At 51.2% G+C, this 11251-nt stretch overlaps 1 protein-coding gene across 1 annotated transcript in view; it reads left to right on the forward strand.

The window, feature by feature from the left end:
- Positions 1 to 11251, forward strand: part of ncor1 (nuclear receptor corepressor 1) — a 49809-nt gene that overhangs the window by 15796 nt on the left and 22762 nt on the right. Inside the window, exons 15-16 of the mRNA XM_062485879.1 lie at positions 7613 to 7743; positions 9214 to 9512. Of these exons, the coding sequence (XP_062341863.1) occupies positions 7613 to 7743; positions 9214 to 9512 (430 nt within the window). The remainder of the gene's footprint in view (positions 1 to 7612; positions 7744 to 9213; positions 9513 to 11251) is intronic.

The following is an 11251-nucleotide window of genomic DNA, read 5'->3' on the forward strand; positions in this document are numbered from 1 at the left end:
AGGATTGAGCACCCTGGCATGGGGAAATTAGCTCATGTGAGATACGGGAATTCACTGTCTTATTTCTCTTATTATTATTACTCCTGGGCCTACTGTGTGTGTGTGCGCATGCATGGGTGTGTGCGTCACTCTTTCACTAATTCATTTTTCGAGCTTATCTTTGATGGCATGCAAGACTTACTGCTGTAGGGTGGAGTGGACTTCCCTTCTCCTGAACTACCACAGATTGTACGCGTCTGTGTGTGAGTGTGAGTGTGTGTGTGTGTGTGTGTCTGTGTGTCTCTGTGTGTGTGTGTGTCTCTCTCTGTGTGTGTCTCTGTGTGTGTCTCTGTGTGTGTGTGTGTGTGTGTGTGTGTCCAAACACAAGAATGAGTTTGCTCTCGTATTCGTCTCTCCCCCTTTTATTAGAGAAGTCTTAACGATTTGGATGATTTGTCCTCCACACTGGTGTGGACGACCAGGGAGCATGACTGGCCTGTATTCCAGTCTCCACAGACCGAATGACCCACTCCCCCCCTCCCCCCGCCCCCCAGGACCAACTCCGCTGTGTTCCTGTAACAGAGGGGCCTCTGTCTGAGCTGGGAGGCCCAGATCACAAGCCTGGCTGTGGGGGTTACTGGATGGATGCGCAGGTCCATTCCCCAGCAGTCTGGTCCCTGCAATGAAGCCGTATGCTGTCAGAGCATTGGCAGCCCTGGCCGTCTAACACCACGTGCTTCAGGCAGTTTGTTCAGTCGGTGGTTTTCCAATGCGACGGCTTTTGTCTGTTTTCATTCTGATGGTCGGAATGTGCCCCAACGAGTTAACTGAACGTGGCCTTGGTCATGGGGTTATTTGGATGCGTGCATGCAGAGGTTTGAATCAGTGGACTCTGAATGGGCACAGTGCTGTCTGTACCCCAGGCAGCATATGCAGTACGAGAAACACAAAAAGCAAAAGAACAAAAACAAACTTTTGCTATGTTAAGTAGCTGAAATGAGTGAGAAACAGGGAGGGGAGGGGGGGAGGAGGAGAGAGAGAGACAAATGATAGCCAGCCCTGGCAGCTTGTATAAGCTGTCCACAGCAAGGTTTTTTTTCCCTCTCCTCTTGCATTTCCTTTTTATTCTCTCCCCATGAATCTCCCCTCTCGGTCAGAGCGAAGTGGTACGTCCCAGCGATCTAACAGGCCCAAATAACTGGCTGTACTGCTGCGAGTGCCAATCAAAGAGGAGCACTCGACGGGGATTACCTCGAGTGACCCCGCATAGATTAGAGCGGCGCATGTGAGATGGGCGATTCCTCAGGCGGCTTAAGTGACCCGATGACACGCTTTCCTGGAATATGTGCGCCCGTGCCTCAGCCAGGGCCCCCCTTCTGAGGAGCTGTGCTATGGTGCTCTCCTGCTGCGCTAGCACGAGCGCTAGCCCCGCCGCTCCCCAGTACTGCTGGCGCTGCCATGGAGGCACGGTGGGACCACACTCGCGCAGGTTAACCCCCGAGCAGGGGCTTCTCCCGGGGAGAAAGGCGTTCGCGAGCGACAAATGAGCCGACAGGTACGTCCGCGGGGCTTTTGGGAACTTGCGCAACTCTGCTGCATTTCTTCCCCCTCTCCTCTCTGTCTCTCTCACTCTCTCTCTCTCTCTCTCTCTCTGTCTCTCTATCTCTCACTCTCTCTCTTTTTTCTTTTCTTTTTTTTTTATAGCTTGCTGTCTCTCTTGGTGTGTGTGTCTCTCTCTCGCCGAACCCCTCCCCTCTTTCCTTTCACACTCTTGTTTATCCTTTTGCTCTCTCCCTTCGCTCCCCCCCCCCCCCCTCGCCTCCGTTCTCCAACCCCTTGTCCAGTCGCTGCCTGTTTCCCAGTAACTTCCTCCGCGAGCTGCTTTTTCTACCCCCCCCCCGTGCCGTTGCACAATCACATATTTGATACGACCGCAGCCTTCCGTTTTGATAGCCCCCCCCCCCCTAATTTTACCCCTCACTGTCACCCTGTAGTTAAGCAACTTTCTCACCCACGTCTTTGCGTTTGTTGATTTATGTAGCGTGAACAGAGAAGTGCATGTGTATCAATAGCATGCGTCACACAGCGCAACATCCAGGCTTCTGTTATTTGTTCTAGGTGGGACCATAAATTGAGCGTTCATAAAGTGTATTCCAGTAACTTAGTGAAACATTGGCTGCAGTGTGTGTGTGTGTGTGTCCAGCTGTCTGAAAGGTCACCTCCCAGTAGAGCAGAGTTCACTATGGAGGACATGGAGGTAGTGATGGGGATGGATACCCGGTTCTGTAAGGACCCGGTTCCAAATTTCTCAAAACCCGAAGATCAATAAGGATCCGAGCTTATCGATACCGCTATCAATAAGCTCGCTCCTCGAGACTAGGTAGGCTAATATAATGTCACTTATGTCTCGAGAGAGAAGTTATGTCATTTAAATCAAATCACTGGTGCACAAACGTACATCGATTGTCTAATAAAACGACTAAATTCAATTGAATGGCCTGCCAACCGCCTTTAAACTAAAAGAAGAAGAATTTAATTGGTTCACGCCCTACTTCGCTTTATTTATTATGTTGTTGCTAGCTAAGATGGCTGACGGTACTAACCGGTCAAAGGCTCGGCTACATTTTAATAAAGCCAAAGATGAGGACGAAGCGACGTGTAATATATGTTCGAAGATCATTTCTTGTAAGGGGCGGGGGGGGGGGGGGGACGGGGACGGGGGGGACGACGACACTACTGCAATGAATAAGCACCTCAACGCAGGGCTGCCAACTTTTCCAAAAACCCTGGCGTGAGATTTGGTAGCAACCCCTCCCCCCCCCCCCCCTTTTTTTTTTTCAGTGTGTGTCAGTGTGTGTCAGTGTGTGTCAGTGTGTGTCAGTGTGTGTCAGTGTGTGTCAGTGTGTGTCAGTGTGTGTCAGTGTGTGTCAGTGTGTGAGTAAAGACTAGCCTCCCCCGCCCCGCTGCTGATCATTCAAAACATAGTCACAGGGGAGCATGGCTCTGTGGGCTGCTTAAGCATCTTGTTAAACAATAGCAGAGACGGAACAACATAGGAATGAGATAAGGAAGGTTTGGGTTTGGTTAGCTGGTCATTTAGCTAGATCAGGTGCCTTTTGTTGAAACGTGTTAAACTTTTCATAAAGTCTTGAACAATGACGGCTTGTCAATGTCACTTTTTGCCAACCAACCAATCACAGTCATTTATACGATTTACTCATCAAGGTTGTGGATAGTACATCTGTAGTGGACAATTGTAGATTTAGCCAGAGCCAGGATCCATTGTGCCAATATGTGCTCCTTTTATCCAGCCTCCTCCTGAGAGCAACACGTTCCCCTTGTTCTATTTGACATCTGTTTTACTTAAGTTATTGTTATAAATGTTGTTCAGTAATCTTGTTTACATAAAGTGTTGCGTGGGTTGTGTGGGTGCTGCTATATGTTTAACATTTGCCAAATTCATTCATTTAGATGGTGGTTATCTCGAGCTCACCCCAGAAAAGTATCGATAGTGTTATCGATAAAGACTCGGATCGTTAAGCAGTCTCGAAAATTGTATCGATACAAATTAACAATCCCCATCCCTACATGGAGGTGTACCTGGTAATACCTTTTGTTTGTTTTTTACTTTTCCCCAAATCAGACTCTGAGAACTTGATTGTTGTTCAATTGCAGGCCTTGTCTGAAGGAATGCTCCACAGTTTTTATTGGGTGTGCTCAAGCCTTCGGCGAGAGCACAACCTTTGTTCTCTCACATATATATTTATTATTATTATTTATTTTTGTCCCCCTAAATCTTTGTCAATATTTGGCCTACATAGACAACCTAGGTGTCAAAAGTTTCGTCTTGGTAGCGATTGAGTTGCTTGTATTTTTATTTACGTTCCGTTGCATGGTTTAAGTGGAAATTAAGTTTTTGTGGCAAAAAGTGAAGCTAACGGTGGCTAATTTGCTAGCCACAGTCACTGACGTTACTTACGTCACTAACGTCACGAAAACACGCGTGACTACCTGTAGCAGAACATTCGTTTCGCATCTGTTAACTTGGGGGATAGCTAGGCTAACTATAGCTTTACTGCAAGGCAGCTGCAGAAACGCCACAAGCAAAGAGGCCAGGGTGATAACTATTTACTCATTACTTTTCACTCTTTACTCATTTTACCACTAAATAAATGTCAAGCTTATTTACGTTTTGGGGGGCATATTTTCCGTTAGCAGATGGTACTGTTTGAATCGCGATTCCATCTTCTACTGCCGGGTAACGTCGTAGAATAATCTTCAAAGGGGGTTCTTTATTAATGAATGAATGCAATGAGTAGGCTAAATGCATGAAAATATCACGAGAAGGGAAAAACTTAAAAGGACGTTTAAGTCATAGAGATTAGGTCAATTTTTACACCGGTCTGCCCAATTTATTCGTTTTGTTTCAACGATGAGGCTGCCTCTTGCAGGGGAAATGAGAAGACATCCATTTCATTCTACACTTCACTCGTATTTTCAGTTGTAAATGAGCAGCAAAAAAAAAATGCTTTTAAATCTATGTCATCTTTATAAATAATAAGTATGCATTTTTATATAAAATACAGAAATATCAGTTGTAAAAATGTCATTAAAAAACGGACCCCTGTGCAACCGACGCAAGCAAGCACACCCTACAATTTCCCCAGAAATTGTACCCTCTCTAGTTTTAAAATCCTTTGCAACATGTAAAAGGAACCGGTTTCCTCTGTGCATTTCCCCCTCCCCACCCCCTTAATCGCTAGGCAGTTAAAGTCATCAAGCCGATCTCATTATCCTTGGAAAACCGGGCCAAGAAAGTTGTGTCCTCAAAGCCTCTGTGACCAGGTGCCTAGCTGCTACTGGCACAGTTAACTGGATAATGACAGTGAGAGAGTGGCTGAGCCACTGTTAATGACTCCTGACCGGACTGCCTCTCTACGTGGCTCGAAGGGGGGAGGAACCTTAGTGCTGAGGCATTTTAACAAGGTTCGTTCTTTCTGAATGCCAGTTCCAATGAACTAACTTGAACTTTTGAATAGTTTGTTATTTGGTAATTGGATCATAGGATCATGAAAAGGTCAGGACACACCGAAATTTGGCGTAGGTCAATAACTGGTACACAAACAATAGCCAGTGGGTCTGTTTTTCGTTATCCCAGGCTTTATTTGTCGCTCTTTTCTTCTCCGTTGAGTTGCTAAGGGGCCAGAGAGATTCCTGCTCTGGCGCCCTGCCTGTGGTCGGAGAGGGGAACATTGGCCCGTGGCTCGGTCATTTCCGAACCCAAACAGGTCCGGTGAATCAGCAAAAGAGGAGGTGGGGTGGAGAGGGGGGGGGTTTGGTTAGGAATTAACACTCGGAATATTCAGAGCCGGTCAGGGAAAAAAAATGTTCCGTCCAAAAACACGGCCGGACCGCAGAACCACAGTGCCCCGTTGACTGTTGGCAGAACAGCTGCGTGCAGGCTGTAGTCTATGGGGCACGCGCTGGCAGGTAGACCCCCTCTCTGCGCCCGGTATCTCCTGGAGCAGACTGGCAGACACACCCTAGCCCCGATGTGAGGGGGCGGGCGCTGGGCCTGGCCGAGACGAGCTGATTGGTTGAAAGCTTCTCTTTTTGTGCAGTCACCGTGCTGTATGTAGCCTTTTCCCCCTGTCAAGACAGCCCACCCTTGACTCCCCCCCCCCCCCCGCTTCTATTTTGTTTGGTTATCTCATTCTGTCCCCCCGCCTCACCCCCTCCTCTCTTTGCTCTGTTCCTTTTCCTGCCTCGCCATTGAGTTTAGTACATTCCTTGGCTCCATCTGCTACCAGCATGGGCTGTTTGGCTTGGCATCGCCAGACTTGTTCCAGCGCAGCACTTTCGTGGAACAGGCGAGAAGGAGGGGATTCTGTGGTGGCGCGCGCCAGCAGCCGCGATGATAAAGAATGTCGCTCTGTCCTCAGCCGCCGGGCCGGACTCGCGTTCCGTCCTTCACCGGGGTTACGTTGTTTCATGGCTATCCGTTACAGCCGCGTCATTCGTCCGGCCGCGTGAACAGTGTATGTGTGTTACCAGCTGCAAGTAGGCCGTATGGATACATCTGTCAAGTCCCCATGATTTGTTCCCCCTTTGAAGGCCTCCAAAGTTATAGAACGGACGGGCTCTAAAAGTGTACACGCGCGCGCGCGCACAGCCACGGGGCTAGATGATAAGCCTTCATATTTGTGAAGTAACAGCATCCCAATGTAGTGTTCTTTATCTCCAGGGCCTCTCCCACAGGCATGATTGTACCCTACTGTGCCTGTGCTTGGTTTGCCGGCTGCACAGTGCAGGACAGGTAAGCGCTCCAGAAGGTCACCACGTCAGCCCTGAAGATCATCGGCCCCCCTCTCCAGGGTTTCCCCCAGCACTTTTCAGTTAAGGCGGCCGCCCAAGCAACGCACGCCTGCCGCCTTGACTACGCCGTAAAAAAACCCCTACATCTTTTATTTTTTATAGCGACATCCGCCGCGTTACTCTGTCCTGTTTCCTCCCTTCCATTCCAAACCGTGACCAACGCCAGTCTCCCTTCTCTGCAGAACGCATTAGTCTATCGCACAAACTATCCCCCCCCCCCCCCCCCCCTCCCGCATTAGTCTATCGCACAAACTATCCCCGTCGTTGTACAGTGACAATAAAGATATTCTATTCTATTGGGGTGAACACAGTTCAGGAACCAGACGCTAGCGGCTAGCCCATAAAGGCACTTACCTTTCACTTAACTTTCATTTGCTCATCGACCGGAATATGGGGGGTCATCTACACTGCTTCATGTCATAGAGCAGTGTTGTTGTACTCTGTGTGTGTGTGTGTGTGTCTCAGTGTGTCATGAACTCGTATACATCCGTCCCATCCATGCGAAAGAGCGTCCAAAGACAGCACAGTCCTAATCTAATGTAGGCAGGCTGGAAGGCCGTGCCTGTTAAACCTTTCCACTCGTATCTGGTTATCTGGGAGGAAATTGAGCTGCATCATAGAGGGGTTGACCTGAGGGCAACTCATCAACAGGCTATTACATTCTCTCCCTATAGCGGAACAGCCTGCTGTCGTTTCCAGACGCAATAATTACCCGTGCCCCCTCACTCGCGTCCACCCCTTGCCCAGTGTGCTTCCAGCTCATTCCGAGGTCAGTGGGGAATCAGGCTGGCATCCAAGATGGCTGCTTGATTTGTGAGCATTAGGAAGTCCAGCTTTAGGCCTGGACATGATGAGATCCCAGGGCTGGTAATTGATGGAGAGTGGAGATGCGTAGATGTATGGTCTGATAAGCGGGTCTGGGGGTATTCATCCAGTAGGTTTCATACAGGTCCTCGCTGGTATGGTTGTTTCCATAGTTCCGCTGTAGCCTTAAAAGGGAAGTAGGTCACATAGAACTGATTTAGCTTTGGGCTTCACTGAAGAGGAGTCAAAAAATACGTGCTGACTTTGAAACGAGACAGTCGCGAGTTTGGCCGCTATTCAGTCTGAGGTTTAACAGACAAATTTCCCACGAAGAGATTTGGACTTGGACAGGAAAGGTGTGAATATCCACCTCCAGAGCATTCGAAATGTTACCAGACCCATCCTCTTCTTGTTTTGCACCGATGCTTGAAGACGCCACTTTTGTGTTTCCCAGCAGATCACACGTCCCTCGCAAGAAGACAAGGCCGACGACAAGACTGAGGAGGAGAAGTTGGAGAAGTCCGAGAAGAAGGAGGACGAAGAGAAGAAGGACGAGGAGGAGAAAGATGAAAAGGAGGAATCCAGGTGAGCATGGTCGCCAGGGGATACCAGGATGCTCTTTCACACAGGCAGCTCTGCTGTAGCCTGGTTAGAGTCAGGTAGCTATACTGTTGCCTGGTTAGAGTCAGGTAGCTATACTGTTGCCTGGTTAGAGTCAGGTAGCTGTGCTGTAGCCTGGTTAGAGTCAGGTAGCTGTGCTGTAGCCTGGTTAGAGTCAGGTAGCTCCACTGTAGCCTGGTTAGAGTCAGGTAGCTATACTGTTGCCTGGTTAGAGTCAGGTAGCTATACTGTTGCCTGGTTAGAGTCAGGTAGCTCTACTGTAGCCTGGTTAGAGTCAGGTAGCTATACTGTTGCCTGGTTAGAGTCAGGTAGCTATACTGTTGCCTGGTTAGAGTCAGGTAGCTGTGCTGTAGCCTGGTTAGAGTCAGGTAGCTCCACTGTAGCCTGGTTAGAGTCAGGTAGCTATACTGTTGCCTGGTTAGAGTCAGGTAGCTGTGCTGTAGCCTGGTTAGAGTCAGGTAGCTCTACTGTAGCCTGGTTAGAGTCAGGCAGCTCTACTGTAGCCTGGTTAGAGTCAGGCAGCTCTACTGTAGCCAGATTAGTCAGGTAGCTGTGTAGCTCCAACCTGTCTAGCTAGAGTTAGCCCCTAGACTGACCCTGTTCTGACAGTTTTATGGAGAATCCTGCTCCTGGTACATTTAAGCCTGCAGTTAAGGAATAGGAGTTAACAGGAATTTTGGAAACGTATCGCTGGGATCAACGTCCCCCCTAAATATGTAGTAGATCATTCCAGAAGGAGGACCCCCACTCCTCTCTGTGACTGGCAGCTACACTGGCTCCCAGGCTGCTTTCAGTGTTCTTCACCACACGTGTTCTGTGCTACACGCGTGTGCTCGCACACACACACACACAGAGGACCTCGCCTGAGGAATTCTGCACTTAGCCATGGGGATCAGCATCCCTCTTAAATGCATAGTTCATCATGCCACAGGGAGAGGACCCCGACTCACTGATCTGTACAACATACTGTGTTCCTGACGGTATGTTGTGTTAGCGGCTCAACAAGTACACACACACACGCACGCACAGGCAAACTGCTTAAAATGTTCCCATTACCCTGTGTTCACAACTCGCACACAAACACACACACGCACACACACTTGTTGTTTTTCCTCAGGGCACCCAGCCGTTAGTCAAATGACTGTTTGTCCAGGTCGCTCAGGTACGTGAGACGGGACTCCTGTCAAACCACAGACGATAAATGCAAGGGCCTATAAAACAAACCCTACTGAACGAGAATGCATCTCTTCAGTCGCGCACCCAAACACGAAAAAAGGACAAGTGGCTTTAGACAACAGAGCACCGAAATCGCCCGAAAAGTACAGGCTGTTTATCATTCTCCCGATTCGATTTGTGTAAAACCACGGCTAGGGCCGAGTTCCCTCCGGCCGGCGCGTGGCGCTGACGGGTGTCCCCGTGGTCCCCCCCTGACAGGGACAGAGACAGAGACAAAGACAAGTGCGACGGCGCGGAGGACGACGACGGCAAGGAGCAGAGCACGCCGCGCGGCAGGAAGACGGCCAACAGCCAGGGCCGACGCAAGGGCCGCATCACCACGCGCTCCATGGCCAACGAGGCGGCGTCCGTGGTCCCCGAGGAGACGCCCTCCTCAGCCTCGGAGCCGGCCCTGCCCGAGCCCCCCAAGCAGGAGCCCAGCCAGAAGACCCTGAGGGAGCCCGCCAAGCAGGCCCCCATGAGCCTGGAGAATAACAGAAGTAAGAGAGCCATAGCTGGTCTAGGTTACCGACCTATCCGGTCTAGGCTGGGGGGGGGGGGGGGGGGGGGGGGGGCGGGGGGGGGGGGGGGCGGGGGGTGTTTGGAGTTGGAGGAGGGTTGGGTGTTGAGTGGCTCTGGGCCACTTGTCAAACTGACGCCTTCTGTCACCTTTCCCCTTCTGTGTGGCCAAACGCTCACGTCTCTGAGAGGGTTTGTTTCCGTGTTCTCACCCCCTTCCGCCCCTCCTCCTATTTTCTTTGTGACCCACAACTCCATCTGAGGTCCACCCCGCGCCGTCCAGCCCGTGACCACGGCGATGACGCCACCTGTAGTGAATTAGTATTTGTTTGCGCTAGATTCCTAACCTTTTTAGACTTGAATGCCACATGGCTGCGGTGTTAATCTGCACGGCTAATTCAGCACGGAAGGTAATGAGATGTAGTTCTCAAGTTATGTGCTCTGTCAGAAACTCCCCCCCCCTCCCCTCCCCCCACCACCACCCCAACCGTCTGCAATGTTATGTAAGTCCTGACCCTATAATGAGATTTGAACCTTGAAAGCCCCCACACCCCTCTCCTCCAACCCCCTGACCTCTGTGGCCCTGAGCCATGGCTAGGTGTGTGAGGGATTTATGGAGGTCAGTGTCAGCCTCAATCACTTTCAAGTGCTTGCGTGCCCGTTTACGTCTGCGTGTGCGTGTGTGTGTTTGATCTGTGTACGCCTCCGTGTCTGTACACGTCCACATCTGTGTATGTACGCGTGTGTGCTGCTAACCCCCAAGTGTTTTTCTCAGAAGAGCCTCTGGTTGCCGAGGGCAACCATCTGTGTGTTTGGCCCCTCTGTCCAGGGGCCAGGGCAGGATTCAGAGTAGAGGGCCGTGGTGGTTTGATCTCGTTAAGACCCACAGGGGGGTCTTAACGGGGGGGGGGGGGTTCTTTTGTTGAGACAAGGTGCTACGTGCCCATGGCCCGCGTTCATAACTCCCCACCTCTTCAGAGAGGGGACTGCGTGAGATTAATGGCCACCTCACTGGAGCCAAACAGTTGTGGGGGAGAGAGGGGAGGCTTGGAGGGGAACACGTGAGGGAGCAGCAGGGCGTTTGTTTGAACAGGCCTCGTGTGGCGAGAGAGCCTTTTTTCAGTAGGAGCCCGTCTAAACATTGCGAGCGGACCTCCCCATCTTTTGGCGGGTGGGGGGTGTGTGGAGGAGGAGGGGGGGGGGGGTGGGGGGGACGGACGCTCACATAGTAAATGTCAAGGGTCACCTCCAGCTATATTTGTCCAAGTGTTTACACAATCTGGGTCCCATGGACAGGGGTGGGCCAGGGTTCACCCCTCCCCCGAGGGTAGTATGTAGTCCTGTTCTTAGAACCTGGCTGGGGGGGGGGGGGGTGTAAACTGAAGCCGATTGGGGGGGGGGGGGGGGCCTTGGTTTTAGGGCACTGTGACAGTGAGCAAGGAGGGAGGTGGGGGGGTGCAGTCTGTGTGTGTTTGTCTGTCTGGGTGTTCTATCAGCCTGTTTGCTTCTGCCCAAGGCCGTTTCCCAAAGAGGGAGGCGGGGCCCTCTGCTGTCTGGAGCCCGATCAGCTGACTAGGGCCCTCCCCTCGGGGGTGTGGTCAGGGGAGGGGGGGGGGCGGCGGGGGGCAGCCAGCGCGGAGGGAGGGAGGCGTTCTGGTTGGTTGACCGAGAGAGAGAGAGAGAGGGAGAAGTAGGGGATGGAACGAACACGAGCGAGGGAGCTCGAGAGACAGGGAGG

This window comes from Osmerus eperlanus, chromosome 19 (assembly GCF_963692335.1).
Source record: "Osmerus eperlanus chromosome 19, fOsmEpe2.1, whole genome shotgun sequence".
Classification (NCBI taxonomy): domain Eukaryota; kingdom Metazoa; phylum Chordata; class Actinopteri; order Osmeriformes; family Osmeridae; genus Osmerus; species Osmerus eperlanus.